Source organism: Oryx dammah, unplaced genomic scaffold (genome assembly GCF_014754425.2).
Source record: "Oryx dammah isolate SB20612 unplaced genomic scaffold, SCBI_Odam_1.1 HiC_scaffold_21, whole genome shotgun sequence".
Taxonomy (NCBI): Eukaryota; Metazoa; Chordata; class Mammalia; order Artiodactyla; family Bovidae; genus Oryx; species Oryx dammah.
The window spans coordinates 46,990,056-47,007,670 of record NW_024070205.1 but is presented as its reverse complement, the minus strand read 5'-3'; the positions used below and the strand labels follow the sequence as shown (position 1 = coordinate 47,007,670).

At 37.3% G+C, this 17,615-nt stretch overlaps 1 protein-coding gene across 3 annotated transcripts in view; it reads left to right on the top strand.

Moving 5' to 3' along the window:
• Positions 1-17,615, top strand: part of AKT3 (AKT serine/threonine kinase 3) — a 279,685-nt gene that overhangs the window by 173,965 nt on the left and 88,105 nt on the right. For all 3 annotated transcript variants that reach the window (XR_005725001.1, XM_040263596.1, XM_040263595.1), the window contains 3 exons: positions 8,857-8,988; positions 16,750-16,815; positions 17,278-17,346. Coding sequence is in view for 2 of the 3 variants with exons in the window: in XM_040263596.1 (XP_040119530.1) it covers positions 8,857-8,988; positions 16,750-16,815; positions 17,278-17,346 (267 nt within the window). In the remaining variant the exon portion in view is untranslated. The remainder of the gene's footprint in view (positions 1-8,856; positions 8,989-16,749; positions 16,816-17,277; positions 17,347-17,615) is intronic.

Sequence of the window (17,615 nt, the reverse complement as noted above, 5' to 3'; positions counted from 1 at the left end):
ATATGTATTTGTAACCTAATTTGAGGGTTTGGGGGCTTGACAATTATTTTTCTTATAATCTAGTGTGTGATTTGAATATACTTAAAAATTTTCATTTATTTATTTTAATTGGAGGCTAATTACAATATTGTAGTGGTTTTTGCCATACATTGACATGAATCAGCCATGGGTGTACATGTGTCCCCCATCCTGAACCCCCCTCCCACCTCCCTCCCATCCCATCCCTCATGGTTGTCCCAGTGCACCGACTTTGAGCGCCCTGTTTCATGCATCGAACTTGGCCTGGTGATGTATTTCACATATGGTAATATACATGTTTCAATGCTGTTCTCTCAAGTCATCCCACCCTCGCTTAGTGTATGCACATGCATCTTGTAGCCTAAAACAGCCACATTGATATGTTACAGAGATTATGTACAGGAAAGAGTATAATTCTGTAAAAATATTTTCTAATAAATTCTTAGGTTTGGGTTTTGGAGGATTACTTTTCTATAGAGTATCTAATGCCCTTATTTAAAAAAAAATTTATTGAAGTATTTTTATAGAAGTTTCAGCTGTTAAAATTTTTTTTTTGAAATATAGTTGATATACAAAGTTATGTTAGTTGATTTACAATATTGTATTGGTTTCCCCTTTGGTAACCATAGTTTGTTTTCTGTCTGTAAAGAATTCATTTGTACTGGTTTTTAAATTTCCACATATACTTCACTTCACTTCTCTAGGTCCATTCATGTTGCTGCAAATAGTTTTATTTTATTCTTTTCTATGGCTGAGTAATATTTCATTGCATGCATGTGTACATATAACACATATGTACATATACACATATATACATAAACACATTGTTTTACTTGCTAAATTGTGTCCAACTCTTGCGACCTCATGGATTATATAGCCTGCTAGGCTCCTCTGTCCATTGAATTTTCCAAGACAGGAATACTGGAATGGGTTGCTATTTCCTACTCCAGGGGATCTTCCCGACCCAGAGATCAAACCCACGTCTCTGGTGTCTCTTCCATTGGGAGGCAGATTCTTTACCACTGAGCTACCTGGGAAGACCAGATATTAATACATACCACATATTTATCCATTCATCTGTTGATGGAGAGTTAGATTTCTTCCATATTTTGGCTGTTGTAAATAGTATATCATGCTCTTAATTTTAAATAAAATCTTATTGTATCTTTGCCCTTAACACTATCCAAAAAAAGGAAAATAAGTTGCATTTTTTTTTGTAAAGAATAGATAATCACTGTGTATATTCCACTAGAGATGAGCATTTGCTATCATGGATGCTTTTTAATTTTTCTAAAGTTTTATCAAACTGGATCTGATACAACCTAGATATCTTTGAGAGATGAGTAGATAAAGAAGTTGTGGATTATTTTCAGCTAAAAAAAGGAACACATTTGAATCAGTCCTAATGAGGTGGATGAACCTAGAGTCTTTTATACAGAGTGAAGTAAGTCAGAAAGAGAAAAACAGATTTTGTATATTAACGCATATATATGGAATCTGGAAAGATGGTATGATGAACTATTGGCAGGGCAGTAGTAGAGACGCAGACATAGAGAACAGAATTGTGGACACAGCGGGGGAAGGAGAGGGTGGGGTGAATTGAGAGGGTAGCCTGGAAATACATATATTACCATATGCAAATTAGATAACCAGTGGAAATTTGCTGTATGATGCAGGGAGCTCAAATCAGGTGCTCTATGACAACCTATAGGGGTCGGAGAGGGTAGGAGAGGGGAAGGAGTTTCAAGAGGGAAGGGACATATACATACCTGATTCATGTTGATGTCTGGCAGGGACCAACACATTACTGTAAAGCAATTATCCTCCAATTAAAAAGAAATTTTAAAAAACCCTAAGAATAAAAAAAAAAAATCCCCCCTAAAAATAGATATGATAAATGTTTCTGATTTAATCATGTAGAATGCTTTGTTAGTAACATAAATTTCCATGTAAATTCTTCTTTTAAAAAAGATTGACAAACTGACAGGAGCTGTGAAATTTGGTGTTAAAGCTGTCATCCCTTTTTTTAACCTCCTTGTCCCTAAGAATTACAGTCCTTAAAGAAGATAGTACTATTTCATTATTATATATTGCTTTTTGGGTGAAAATGTCATAAAGCAGTTTATAAATTCTTTTCTAATCTTTATCCCCAGAATTCAGTTTCAGTTTATATGATGTTTAGTATTCAATAATGGAACACAGTATCATTTTCCAGTATTTTTAGATATAAAGTGAGAGAAGGTACTGTTCAGATGAAGCTTTGAGCAATAATGTAACATATGGCTTAGTTACAAGACGTGGATCAAAAACCACAATTTGATTGCTGCGATTTATGTCAGAGAATGTTCTGCCTGTTTTCCTCCCAAGAGGTTTATAGGATGCAGTCTTACCTTTAGGTCTTTAATCTATTTTGACTATGTTGTTGTGTATAGTTTTAGTGAATGTTCTAATTTTGTTACTTTACCTGTAGCTGTCCAGTTTTCCCAGCACCACTTACCGAAGAGACTGTCTTTTCTCCATTGTATAGTCTTGCCTCCTTTATAATAGATTAAGTGACCATAGGTGCATGGCTTTATCGCTGGACTTTTCACCCAGTACCATTGATCTGTGTTTCTGTTTTTGTGACAGCACCCTGCTGTTTTAATGACTATAGCATTGTAATATGGTCTGAGGTCTCGGCTTCCGATTCCTCTAGTGTCATTGTCTTTCTCTGGATTGTTTTTGGCCATTCAGGGTCTTTTGTGTTTCTATACAAATTAAAATCTTTTTGTTCTACTTCTGTGAAAAATAAAGTTGCATAATAATAAATATCCCCTCACTTTCCATCTGTATGTGTCTCTAGGTCTGAAGTGTTTCTCTCGTAGACAGCATAAATTTGGGTCTTGGATTTGTATCCATTTAGCCTGTCTCTGACTTTTTGTTGGAGCATTTAATCCATTTACATTTAAGGTAATTATAGATATGTGGGTTCCTATAGCCATTTTATTCGTTGTTTTGGATTTGTTTTTTTTCTGATTTGGTGGTACTGAATTCTCTTATTTTTGCTTTTCTGTAAAGCTTTTGATTTCTCTGTCAAATGTAAATGAGAGCCTTGCTGAATATTCTTTTTTCTTTCATCAGTTTAAGTGTATCATAACACTTCTTTCTGGCCTGCAGAGTTTCTGCTGGAAAATCGACTGAGAACTTTATGAGGATTCTCATGTATGCTGTTTGTTATGTTTCCCTTATGGCTTTTAATGTTTATTTGTCTTTAATTTTTGTCAGTTTGATTAATGTGTCTCAGTGTGTTCCTCCTTGGGTTCACCTTGTGCAGGACTGTCTGTGATTCCTAGCCAAGTGACTGTTTCTTTTTTCATGTTAGGGAAGTTTTTAGCTATAATCTCTTTGAATTCTTCAGATATTTTCTCAGGCCCTTTCTCTGTTTCTTGTCCTACTGGGACTCCTATAATTGAATGTTAGTGCATTTAATACTGTCCTAGAGGTCTCTGATACTGTCGTTTCTTTTCATTCGTTTTTATTCTGTTCTGTGGTAGTGATTTCCACCACTGTGTCTTCCACCTCACTTTTGTTCTTCAGCCTCAGTTATTCTGCTGTTGATTCTTTCTAGTGTTTTTTTCATTTTAGTTATTGTCTTGTTCACCTCCATTTGCTCACTCTTTAAATCGTCTGGCTCCTTATTAAACATTTCTTGTATCTTCTCAGTTTGTGCCCCCAGCTCTGTTTTGAGATTTTGGATCATCTTTCCTATCGTTAATCTTGTTTCTTTTCCATGGCGATTTTCTGTCTCCTGTTCAGTTAGCTGTTCTTGTGGGTTTTTTCTTGTTTCTTTGTTTGCAGCACATTTCTGTTGTCTCATTTTGTCTTTCTGTGTTTGTGGCCTCCGTTCCCATAGGCCACAGGACCATAGTTTCTCCTCTTTCTGACGTCCGCTTCCGGGTGAGAGTGTAGGTCCACAGGCTTGTGTAGGCTTCCTGGCAAGTGGGATTGGTGCCTTCCCTCTCGTAGGTGGAGCTGGGCTTTGTCCCTCTGATGGACAGGGCCGTGTCAAGGGGTGTGTTTTGATGTGGCTGTGAGCTCAGTATGCATTAGGCCATCTGTCCTGGTGGTTGTGTGGCCTGAGGCTTTGCAGCTCTGGAGCTCGCAGGTTGTTGGATGGGGCCAAGTCTTGGTGCCAAAACACGGACCTCCAGGAGATCTCACATTGGCTGATACTCCCTGAGACTGCTGTTACCAGTGTTCTTTCCCTCACAGTGAGCGACAGTTGGCCTTCACCTACCCAGGGGTCTCTCTAAGACTCATAGGTGGTTTAATCCAGGTTTCCATGGAGCTGTCACTTTGTGCTGGGTGCCAGCATGCATGAGACCTGGGTATATCCTCCAAGATGTTTCCCCCAGCCCAGTGGAGCTCCTGCACTCAAGCACTGCTGGCCTTCAAGGCTGAATGCCCTGGGTGTTCTTCTCTCCGACACCATACCCTCAGATTGTCTTGGAGGGCTGTTTTGCGTGGTAACATCTCTGAGTAGCCTTTGTGGGTTTAATGTGTTTTGTGTGAGGGTTGTATTTAGAGTAGACTGCCACCACTTCTTTCTCTGTTGGCCATTATCACATTGATAGGAGTCTGACTGATGTTTTGGTGACCAGAGCCTGCACTGGGTATTGAGCAGGACCTCCTCATTGCTCTCTGATGGTCACTGCCCTGTCAGAGATAGGATCTGCTTCCTAGTTGTTGGTGTAGAGGGCCCCAGATCTGCTCCTTAGCTTTTGTGTTTATGATCTACAGTGCAAGGTAGGAGGGATTGGAGCACTCCTGCTGGAAGGGAAGACACTGTAGCTGTTCACCTGTGAGTGTGCTCTGTTGTGTCACCTGTCACCCCTTGTGCCAGCTTACACTGTCAGATTACACTGTTGGTAGCACTGCTCTCGACCCCGCCTCAACTGTGAGTATGCTGTTTGTTGGCCCTGGTGTCTCTAAGATTGTTTTCACCAGGCCACCAGTCTAGGTCCACTGAAGTCAGGTCCCAGGAATGCGTAATCATGGGTGTGGACCCATTGTGGGCACTATGGAGGCAGCGCCGACTCTAGCCTGGCCCAGTCCCCACATGTATGTGCTGAGAAAGTCTACAGCTGCAAAAGCTTGGCTGCGGGAGCACACTGTTTGTCTATTCAGATGTTCTATAGGTGCAGAGTTTATAAGGCTGGCCTCGAGAGAGTCAGTTCGCCTTTTGGGCACCTGAGAGGAGAGATGCTAGCTTTTCTTCCTTAGTTGCATGTCCCCTCGGGCTTAGCTATGGCTTTAGCCTCAACCTCTTCTTGTGGGCCATCCAAAGGGGTCTACTCCCGAGGTGGCCCTGGAACACAAGAGTTTGCCTGGATGAGAAGGAGCTACAGAGCTGCGAGGCAACTGGGATCGCGGAGCTCTGGTGGCAAGGACATATGGGGGCTCTGGCAGCCACAGGCATGAAAGAGTCAGAATGCTGGGGGCCCTTCCCAGCACTTTGCTGCATGCAGGAGAGTGCATGCTGAGGCGTTGATGAGGTGTGTGGGGAAGCTGGCTCTACCTAGTGCCCAGTGGCAGGTTCTCAGGGTAGCAACAGCTGTGAGTGTGACAGAGTCTGCCCCAGCAGAGGTTCCTCCCAGTGCCCGGCCACAGGTGTGAAAGAGCCAGCCCCACGCGGGGCCCTTTCCAGCGCCTTACAACTGGTGTGAGAGAGCCACCCAGCAGGGACCCTCCCTAGTGCCTGGGCGTGGGAGAGCCAGCCCCGGTGGGGTCTCTTCCTAGTTGCTGGGGAGGTGAGGGCAGCGGTGAAGAGAGGGTGCAGTGGCAGCTCCACTTCTGACACATAACAGTGACCCTTCTATGGCAGTCGAGTTTCCTCCGCACACACTCCTACTTGTGGATTTCCTCACTTCTGACCCCTCAGGCTGTCTCCTTGCAGCAACCAACAGCAGACCTCTCCCCAGTTTGCTCCCCAAACCCCATGTTCTTGCCCCCAGCCCCTGTCTGCACCAGGAACACAAGTCTCAAGCTGGAGCCCCAGGGCTGTAGCATGGACTGTCTGTGTAGGTCTCACTTTGTCCTGCCTACCACAGACCTGTTGTTGTCCTTTTGTAATAGCCTCTTAACTCCCCTGCTGTGCCAACTGATCTCTCCATTGGTGAGGGGGCTTCCTGAGATGTGGGACCTCTCCTCTTTTCTCTCTTCTTTCTTTCATCCTAGCCGGTTTTACAGGGATCTTTCTTGTCCTTCTGTGTGTCCAAGGTCCTCTGCTAGCATTCGGCCTTTTCTCTGAGAATTGTTCTTTTGTGAATGTATTCTTGATGCTTTTGTAGGGAGTGGTGAACGCACATCCTCCTAACTCCTCCACCATCTTGACCTTCCCGCCTTTTCTTTCTTTTTAAAATTTAATTGATTTCTTTTTTCTTTTTCGCCACACCATGCCATGCTATATAGCAGGTGGAATTCCAGTTCCTTGATCAGGGATCGAACCCATGCTCCCTGCAGTGGAAGTGCAGATTCTTAACCACTGGAGAGACTGCCAGGGACATCCCTAATTGACTTCTGCCTTGATCTTTATTATTTTTCTTTCTAGTTCTTCTGAGTTTAATTTGGTCTTTTTGTAGTTTCTTAAGGTAGAAGCTAAAGTTATAGCTTTGAGATATTTCTGACATTTACTTCAAACGGGTGGTAAAGAGGAAAGAAATACTTCTAAAAAGGCACAAAAATTTTCAATAACTTCTGATTGTTAGTAGGATAAAACCCCACCCTCTTAAATTGTTTTTGTTATTGTTCTGGTCATGCTGTGTGACATGCAGGATCTTAGTTCCCAGACCAGAGAGCAAACCGGCACCTCCTGCAGTGGGGTGTGGAGTCTTAACTGCTGGGCTGCCAGGGAAGCCCAATTTGTTATTTTAATATGTGGAAAATTCTGAGAGAGATGGGAATACCAGACCACCTGCCCTGCCTCTTGAGAAATCCATGTGCAGGTCAGGAAGCAACAGTTAGAACTGGACATGGAACAACAGACTAGTTCCAAATAGGAAAAGGAGTTAATCAAGGTTGTATATTGTCACCCTGCTTATTGAACTTATATGCAGAGTACATCATGAGAAACACTGGACTGGAAGAAACACAAGCTGGAATCAAGATTGCCAGGAGAAATATGAATAACCTCAGATATGCAGATGACACCACCCTTATGGCAGAAAGTGAAGAGGAACTAAAAAGCCTCTTGATGAAAGTGAAAGAGGAGAGCGAAAAAGTTGACTTAAAGCTCAACATTCAGAAAACGAAGATCATGGCATCCGGTCCCATCACTTCATGGGAAATAGATGGGGAAACTGTGGAAACAGTGTCAGACTTTATTTTTTTGGGCTCCAAAATCACTGCAGATGGTGACTGCAGCCATGAAATTAAAAGACGCTTACTCCTTGGAAGGAAAGCTATGATCAACCTAGATAGCATATTAAAAAGCAGAGACATTACTTTGCCGACTAAGGTCCGTCTAGTCAAGGCTATGGTTTTTCCTGTGGTCATGTATGGATGTGAGAGTTGGACTGTGAAGAAGGCTGAGCGCCGAAGAATTGATGCTTTTGAACTGTGGTGTTGGAGAAGACTCTTGAGTCTCTTGGACTGCAAGGAGATCCAACCAGTCCATTCTGAAGGAGATCAACCCTGGGATTTCTTTGGAAGGAATGATGCTAAAGCTGAAGCTCCATTACTTTGGCCACCTCATGTGAAGAGTTGACTCATTGGAAAAGACCCTGATGCTGGGAGGGATTGGGGGCAGGAGGAGAAGGGGATGACCGAGGATGAGATGGCTGGATGGCATCACTGACTCGATGGACGTGAGTCTGAGTGAACTCCGGGAGTTGGTGATGGACAGGGAGGCCTGGCGTGCTGTGATTTATGGGGTCGCAGAGAGTCGGACACGACTGAGCAACTGAACTGAACTGAAACGGAGTTTAAGATTGTAAACTAAGCATACCTACTCTTTCATCTAAAGCCTATTAAAATGTTAGTAAATTTTTAAAAGGGAAAAGTTCACAGAAAGAAAAAGCTGGGTGGGGGGAAGGCCTTAGTGAACAAACATGATCAAATTTTTGGAAGTTTATTGATAAATAGAGCAGGATAGGCATTCATAGAGGAAGCTGTAGAGAGCAAGTAGTAATTCTCCTTAGTAAAATCCTGGTAATCACCCAACTTAGAGATGGGAATGAGAAATGAAATTGAAAACAGGCAGATTAGAGGCATTCTTAGAGTTTCATGACTTCCTGTTCTGAATTGGACCACTTGTGTTCTCAGCAGATGTACTGCTGTTCTTTCTTTGAACTGAGCTGCAGAATTCTTTTCAGTGTTTCTTATACACGTATCTTTCTTTTTCTTGGAATCCATCCTTATTTTGATAGAGTACATTCTCAAACAGTCCATTCAAAAGTACTTTTCTCTTAGATATATTTGGAAATGTTTGTGGAGGACATTTTTGATTGACTCATCATGTAGGGGAGTGGCACTATTAAATCCTTAGAAACTTGAATACTTGGAAGTGAGTAAAGTTGGTTTTAGTTTTCCCTTTGCCCTTATACTTTACTAATAATTAATAGTTGAGAGATTCTGTGCTCAAAATTATTGTCTCCACTATCTGAAAATTGTTTAAATTATTTCCAGCATCCATGGTTATGGATGGGAAAGCCGATGCCAGGCTGATCCTGATTAACTTAAGCATTCTTAGAAATGGATAAAATTTGATTTTGAGTAGATAATGCCAAATATATACATAGATGTTTACAAATAAATTTCATCAGATGTTTCATATTATATATTTTAATTTGTATTTTTCAGACAATGAATGATTTTGACTATTTGAAACTACTAGGTAAAGGCACTTTTGGGAAAGTTATTTTGGTTCGAGAGAAGGCAAGTGGAAAATATTATGCTATGAAGATTCTGAAGAAAGAAGTTATTATTGCCAAGGTAATAATACAAGAGTTGATTATTAAATTTTTGTTTATGTTGTCCACATGTGTGTGTGCTCATGCACGCACATGACTATAGAAATTCCATTAAATAAGCAAAATGTTGGTTATAGGCTATAGCTGCATAATATCTGTATATTGATATTTATTTATAGTATTAAATTTTTCAAAAGTTTATAATATTATCTATTATGTACAGTCTTTTATTCTTTTCAGAGGAAATTTTAGTTTGTGTTCATTTGGGAGAATGTTTTCGCTATGTATTTGGGACCTGTGTCACTAATTATACTAGTGATTTTTTGATATTCCCCTAACAGTTTGAATTTTTTATTAAAGTAGTGAACAGTATAGATTATTAGCATAGATTATTTGTACTGATAAATTTTATATAACTGTTGAATAGAAAAGCATCCTTAGTAGATTTGAAACTAAAATGATCACTACTGTATGTCTGCTTAAAATTTATCACTACCCATGGGGACAAACTTTATTTCTTGTCATGAGAACTTTTAAGATTTATTTTCTTAGCATCTTTCCAATACACATTATAGTATTATTAACTATTTATCATTCTGTACATTAAATCCCCAGGAATTCTTTATTTCACAACTAGAATTTTGCAGTTTTTTTAAAAATGTTTACTAAATTGTCTTAGTTTCAGGTGTATAGCTTAGTGATTCAGTTATTTTTTGTGATTATATACCATATTAAGATTATATTCCATGTTAAGTATAATTCTCTGAGATACACAATAAATCCTTGTTACCTATCTATTTTATGTATAGTAGTTTGAATCTGTTAATCCCATATGCCTAATTAGCTCATCACTTCTGTCAATAAGTTTATTTCCTGTGTTTGTGAGTCTTTCTGTTTTCTTTATAGAATTCATTTAATTTTTTTTAGATTCCTCATAAAAAGTGATACAATATTTGTGTTTCTGTGTCTGACTTACATCACTAACTATAATGATCTCTAGGTCCTTTCATGTTCCTGCAAATGGCATCATTTCATTCTTTTTATGGCTGCGTAATATTTCATTGTGTATATGCATGTATGTGTGTTTATATACATATACATGTGCCACATCTTGTTAAATTAATCATCTACTGATGGATACTTGACTTGTTTCCGTGTCTTGCCTGTTGTGAATACTAGTGCTGTGAACATTGAGGTGCATGTATATATTTTTTAATTTATTTATTTTTAACTGGAGAACAGTTGCTTTATCGTATTATGTTAGTTTCTGCCATGTATCAATATGAACCAGCCATAGTTAAATGTAGTTTTTGGTTTTTCTGAATATATACCCAGGAGTGGGATTGGTGGATCATATGGTAGTTCTGTTTTTAGTTTTTTAAGGAACCTCCATACTGTTTGCCATAGTGGCTATACCAATTTACATTCTCACCAACAGTATAGGAGAGTTCCCTTTTCTCCATATCTTCTCTAGCATTTATTATTTGTAGCCTTTTTGATGATAGTCATTTTGACAAGTGTGAAATGGTACTGAAGTGACAGTGTACTTTGCTGTGATTTTTATTTCCTTTTCTCTAATAATTAGTGAGGGCTTCTTCAGTGGTAAAGAATCTGCATACCAATGCAGGAGACCCAGGTTCAATCCCTGCGTCACAAAGATCCCCTGGAGGAGACCATGGCAACCCACTCCAGTATTCTTGCCTGGAAACGCCTGTGGACAGAGGAGTCTGGTGGGCTATAGTCCATGGGGTTGCAAAAGAGTTGGATATGACTTAGCAGCTAAACAACAGCAAAAATAATTAGTGATGCTGAGCATCTTCTTTGGAGGAATGTCTGTTTAATGCTTCTGCCCACTTTTTAAGGTTTTTTTTTTAATTGAGTTTTATGAGCTTCTTGTGTATTTTAGATATTAATTCCTTGTCTGTAGCATCATTTGAAAATATTTTTCTCCCACTCCATAGGTTTTTTGTTTTGTTTTGTTGATGGTTTCCTTTGCTATGCAAAAAAATTTTTAAGTTTGTTTAGGTCCCATTTTTTGTTTTATTTTTGATTATACTTCTTTTGTTTTCAGAGACTGATCTAAGAAAATATTGTATTAATTTATGTCCAAGAATATTTTGCCTGTGTTCTGGTCAGGAGTTTTGTTGTGTCATGTCTTATATTTAGGTCTTTAAAACATTTTGAGTTTATTTTTGTATATGGTGTTAGGGAGTGTTCTAATTTTATCGATGTACATGTAGCTGTTTAACTCTCCCATCACCATTTGTTGAGGAAGCTGTCTTTTCTCCATTTTATATATTTGCCTCCTTTGTCATGGATTGACTATAGGTGCATGGGTTTATTTATGGGCTCTCTATTCTGTACCATTGGGCTATAAATCTGTTTTTGTGCCAGTACCATGCTGCTTTGATTACTGTAGCTCTGTAATATAGTCTGATGTCAGGGAGCATGTTTCCAGCTCTGTTCTTCCATCTCAAGATTGCTTTGGCAATTCAGGGTCTTTTGTGGTTCCATATGAATTTTAAGAATATTTGTTCCAGTTCTATGAATAAAGTCATAGGTATTTGGATAAAAATTGCATTAAATCTGTAAATTGCTTTGGGTAGTATGGCCATTTTAATGATATTATTTGTTCCTCTCCAAGGGTATGGGATCTTTCCTTTTCATTTTTAAATTGTCTTCAGTTTCCTTTATCAGTGTTTTATAGTTTTCAATGTATAGATTTTTCACCTCCTTGGTATTTTATTTTCTTGATACGATTTCAAACAGGATTTTTTTTAACTTCCTCTTGTTGATATGTCATTATTAGTGTAGTGAAAGAGATTTGTGTATGTTGATGTTTTATCCTGCTATCTTGCTGAATTCATTTAGTAGTTCCACTAGTTTTTGGGTAGTGTTAAGTGATTTTTGTGGGTTTTGCTGTCTTAAATGATCACAGAAGAACTCATTGAGAAAGTGAAATTTCAGTGAACATTTGAAGGAAATGAGGAAGCAAACCATTCAGGTATTTGGGAGGAAGAATATTCCTGATAGAGGAAATCACAACCAAAAAAAAGCACTGAGGAAGCAGCATATTTTAAAAATAGCTAGGAATCTAGTCTAGCATGGCTTGCATAGAGTGAAACAGTGGAGAGTTGTTTATGATAGTGGTAGATGCTATAAGGATGTTGGTTTTTACTCATTGTACTGGTCAGCCATTGGAAGTTTTTATACTTTTTTTTTTTACTATATCATGTATAGTTTACTATATCATGATATAGTTTTTATTTTAATATCATCACCTTGGCTGTAGCGTTGAGAATAGACAGTGGAAGCAGGGAGCTTGTTAGGAGTTAACTGCAATAATCCAGATAATTGATTATAGTGGCTTGCATCAGGGTATTAGCAGTGGAGGTGGTAAGACATATTCAGTCTGGGGCATATTTTGATGAAGAGCCATCAGGATTGCATGACAGATTGAATGATAGTATGGTGGCTCAGTTGGTAAAGAATTCACCTGCAATGCAGGAGACATAGATTCAGTCCCTGGGTTGGGAAGATCTCCTGCAGAAGGAAATGGTAACCCACTCCATTATTTTTGCCTGGGAAATCCCATGGACAGAGGAGCCTGGCGGGCTACAGTCCCTGGGGTTGCAAGCGTCAGATACAGCTTAACGACCAAACAGCACCAAGTACGACATCCTTTCTATGGGGAAAAATACATAGATTTCTGACATACGGCTTGTCAAAACAGAGCAAGTACATAATGATCACTTGTAGTCATTGTGGTTGATTAAGAAGAAAGATACCAAGGTAAAATCTTTTCTCCCCTCTTCTCCTTGCTTCCCCACCTCCATCATCTCCTCCTCTAGGCCTCATTTATAGCTCTGGATTATTTTTGTTTAAATGCTGTAGATGTCATGTATCTTGATTTCAACCAGCTTCATGAAGTCAGTTTTTAGAGTCTTGTAGTCAAAAGGGAGAAAATAATGTGAACAGAGTTAACGTGTACCTGGTTAAGTTGCTACTGAGTTGTTGGAAATGACCGTTGATGTTGGACTTAGATGAGATCAGTCTTGACCTTTTCACCTGCAATCTGAGCAGTTTAACTTCTGTGAACCTCAGTTACCTCATATAAACTGGGAATCATCAAAGACACCTGCTCGGTTGCTACAGGGATTAAAGGAGGTGACACCTGTGGTGTCCATAGTGATAGAGATGTTCTCTTCCGTTTCTCTGTCTTCATTTGCTCCTTGTCCACCTGCCGCCAAGAACAACTACCAAAAAGCAATAAGTGGGGAGCATGAAAAGGAGAAGTTTAGACCATGTTTGGTAAAGGGTAGAGATAAATTAGAGAGGATTGGAAAAATGAGTATGAGGAAGACTATTCTTCTGTGTCATGTTTGCAAAAAAACATGAAAAATTCCATTCTCCCTAAGCTGCTTTCTATGAAAGAAATTAGATTTTAAAATTCATTAGTCTTTTGCCATGGATGAATATATATGAAACTAAATTTCAAAAGCTTTTTCATGAAAACATTTTACTTATATACCCAAGCACTCTTTATTTGTAATCACGATCAACAAATGGATTTTTAGAAAAGCATCATATTGTTTTAGCCCCTAAGTTTTATCACTGTTATTTATAACTTTTTGTTTTGACATGTTGCTTTTAACTGTAATTAAAAATTATTGACATCTGTGTTTACTTTTTAGCTTGTGCATACCTTATCTTCATAGCAGAAACTAATTAGTATGTGAAATACTGTACCATTAAATTTGCATTAAGGAGAAAATTTTAATTTGATCGGATGTAAAGTATGGTAGAAAATACATTTTAATACATAAAATATATGTACATGGTATTAATTCTGGTTTCATTCTTAAAACAAAGAAATACTGTTTTAGCTTTTGCCTACCTACATCTTTACTTGACTCCTTTAATGTGGTTAGGCAGATTACAGAATATAGGAAAAAAAATAATCTTTCATGGAACTTACTAAGTGATTTAGAAAAATAACTATTACATATAATGAGCTTGTTTCAACAAAATAGAATGAAATAGTTGCCAGAAATATTAACTGAAGTGCTAGGATATCTTTTCCAAATGGGTTTCATACTTCTCTTTTTTTAGTCTTTTCCTAGTTTACTGCCTCAGATCACTTAAAATCCTAAAGCATAACTGGTAAATGTTGCCTTCTCTGACTGCATATAAAGTAATACTTCTACTTTATCCTCTGTTGAAAGCATATAGCTGTTAGTTTTTCACTGTTAATTTTATATTTCAAAAATATTTCAAACACTTTATCTAGCTCTGGTGCCACTGGCAGTCATCCTAGCCATCCTAATTTCACTCTTACACTGCAGTTGTCTCCTAATTGATCACTCCTGTTTTTGCTGTCCTTCTGAGAGGAACCTGAGCAAATTTAAAAACAGAAATCAGTGTGTGCCCCAATCCCCCAATCCTACACTATCATATTACTCAACCTGTGATCTTCCAGTAGCATTAATTTTCCTTCTTTACCCCATTTTCTCATAAGATCACTTATCAGAATTCGTAATTATTTCTTAAATTGGATTTGTACCAATTTGATATGCACCAGTGTCTTCTCCACTAGCATGTCAACTCCATGAGCAAAAGAATCATATGTCTTTTTTTAAAAAAAAAAAGATTTTATACTTGCACTGTTATTATTTAGTAAATGCATGTCAAGGATTTCATCTTTTAATCAGTGAATTCAGTTTTATAGCCATAAAACAGCCACTTGTATAATCCTTAATCATGTATTTTGTCTCCATTGTATGATTCTCATAAACTTTAGCCTTCCCTTGTCTTCTTTGTTTTTTCCATTAATGCTGACCACCATCTGACCAACTGGAATGATAGCTCCAGGAGGGCAGGACTTTTGTCTGTGGTGTTCAGTATCCTGTATTCAGTGGATAGAACAATACCCAGAGTGTATTTGTTTCATATTTATTGAAAGAATAAATGATTGAATGAAAGTCCCACGTATGTGACATCTTGTAATTCATTGCTATGATAAACTGTTAAGTTCAACAAAACATTTAACAACTACCTACTGTATACTAATCATTATGGTAAGCATTGTGGGTATAGAAATTAGTTCTGATATCGTTTATATTTATTATTTTTTATTAAGATGTTTGGTGTTCTAATTAATTTAAAATTTATGGTATGATATGATCATGGTTTTCATGTTTGAGCATTTAAACCTGGTTCTTATTAACCAAATAAGACTTGAATGTTTTCTTACCCATACTTTATTTCACTGGTTTTAAATACTATGTCATTACACTTTACTTAATTGACAAAGACACGTATACCTGGAGCCTATTATACAGAGTGAAGTAAGTCAGAAAGAGAAAGGCAAACACTGTATATTAATGCATACATATGGAACCTAGAAAGATGGTACTTATGATCTTATGTACAGAGCAGCAAAAGAGACACAGACGTAAAGAACAGACTTTTGGACTCAGTGGGAGAAGGAGAGGATGGGATGATTTGAGAGAAGAGCATTGTAACATATACATTACCATATGTCAATGCAAGTTTGACATACGAAGCAGGGCACCTAAAGCTCTGTGACAACCTGGAGGAGATAGGGTGGGGGGAGAGAGAGGAGGGGGAGTTCAGGATGGAGGGGACACATGTATACCTATGGCCAATTCATATTGTTGTGTGACAGAAACCATGACAATATTGTAAAGTAATTATCCTCCAAGTAAAATTAATTAATTAAAAAAAAAGAATCGGTCTCACTCTCTTGGAATGGCTTTTGGATTTTAGCATCTTTGATCATTCTGTTGCTTGTTTATCTTTTAAGTCTAAATAAGGTCAGATGCTTTTGTAAAGATTAATACAGTGTCCTAAAGTTTCCACTTCTTACTTATAGTCTTGATTTGCTGGCAGTGTTAATAAATTGATCCAGCAAGGGCTTTGTTTAGGATCTTGGCAGAAGCAGAAACCAGAAATGTTGTGTTAGTTTCAGCATTTATCTTCCTTTCCTTTATTCTTTAAAATAGTGTTATTTTTGAGATATGAAACATTTTTCCAGTTCTCCATGTTGAAGAAAATCTTCCCTAGTTCACTTTTGATGTCAAGATGAAATTTATGTACAAGATTGGGGAAATACAGTCTTAGTGTATTTTTGGCTTTAGATATATCCAGATCTTGAAAGTGTCCTAGAATAGGCTATGATTTTTTTTTTTTTAAGAAAAGCATGCTAAAAAGCCACAAAACAAAAATATACAGTTTTATACTATTTTTATTTCTGAAATGTATAATTTAGAATTAAACCTCTTAATGTGTACTGTGTTCCTCTTTTCAATAACTTATTTTTCTTTTAGGTAGAAGACTTACCAATTCTATGATCTTTACTGAAATATATCCTTTGTATCCCCTGAATACAATGTAACACAAACATGGAAATATTAACTACTCCATGCCTAGCTGTTAACTTACAGGACATTCTCTTCAAGGGGAAAGGCTTACTATTTCATTTTCTGTATCCCTGGTAATTTTTGCTTATTATTATATCATTATTGATATACTTTGATAAAGTATGACTGCGTTTATACATGATAGCCATCTGATTTAAATCACTAATTTGATTTTTTTTTTTTTTTGGTAGATGAGAAGCTAAGCAATAAAGGAGCATGTGTTTAAAATCTTTTTCTGTGTTTGGGTTTAATCTCTTCTGGTCTTAGAGAAATAGCGAAATTTTTATATTATTTGTGCACGGAACATATATTAAAAGTTTATTTGCCTTTTTCTTTCATAGGATGAAGTGGCACACACTTTAACTGAAAGCAGAGTATTAAAGAACACTAGACATCCCTTTTTAACAGTAAGTGACTAGGGGAAAGATGTTATAATCATAACATTTTATATTTAAGGGAGTTTTATTGTAGCAATTAAGTATGAAAAATAACATTTTCAGTCACATTTATTTAGGTATGCCATTTTCTTTGATTTGCAAAGTTCTTGTATGTTCCTGGTCCCATTGAAGTGTTTTAAGATTAAGAACAACAGATAGACTTTCAAAAGGAAGAAACTTTTAAGAGTTAGGATTGTTTACTAATAATTATAATTTTAGTTTTTCCCGAAATAATGCCCATTGCTGATCTTCACAAAATGTGTTTTATATTTCTCATAAATTTTTATTTAAGATGTTCTTAAAGGAATAAATAGACTCTTAAGGAACATGAACAATTTATCAATCACACTTACTGTTTCTAAGTGTTCTATTTTTGATACTGTTGTAAAAATGTAGGATTATAATATAACATGTTTTCTTTTTCATTTCAAGTCCCTGAAATATTCCTTCCAGACAAAAGACCGTTTGTGTTTTGTGATGGAATATGTTAATGGGGGAGAGGTGAGTCAAGTATAACCAACACTTGGATCTGCATGGTAGTATTGTTGTTTTTCTAAATTATTTACAAGTTATAATGTAATAGTTCTCTACTTTTTGATAGAGATTTGATAGCTCTCTACTATTTTTATAAATGAGAGCTGAATAATTTTTAATGAAATATAATGATCATTTATTTTTTTAACTAGCAATACTTTATGTATAGGGAAGCATAATCAACTCTTTTCTAAATTTTTTAAATGTACAAAAACCAGACATATAGGGTTGGTAAT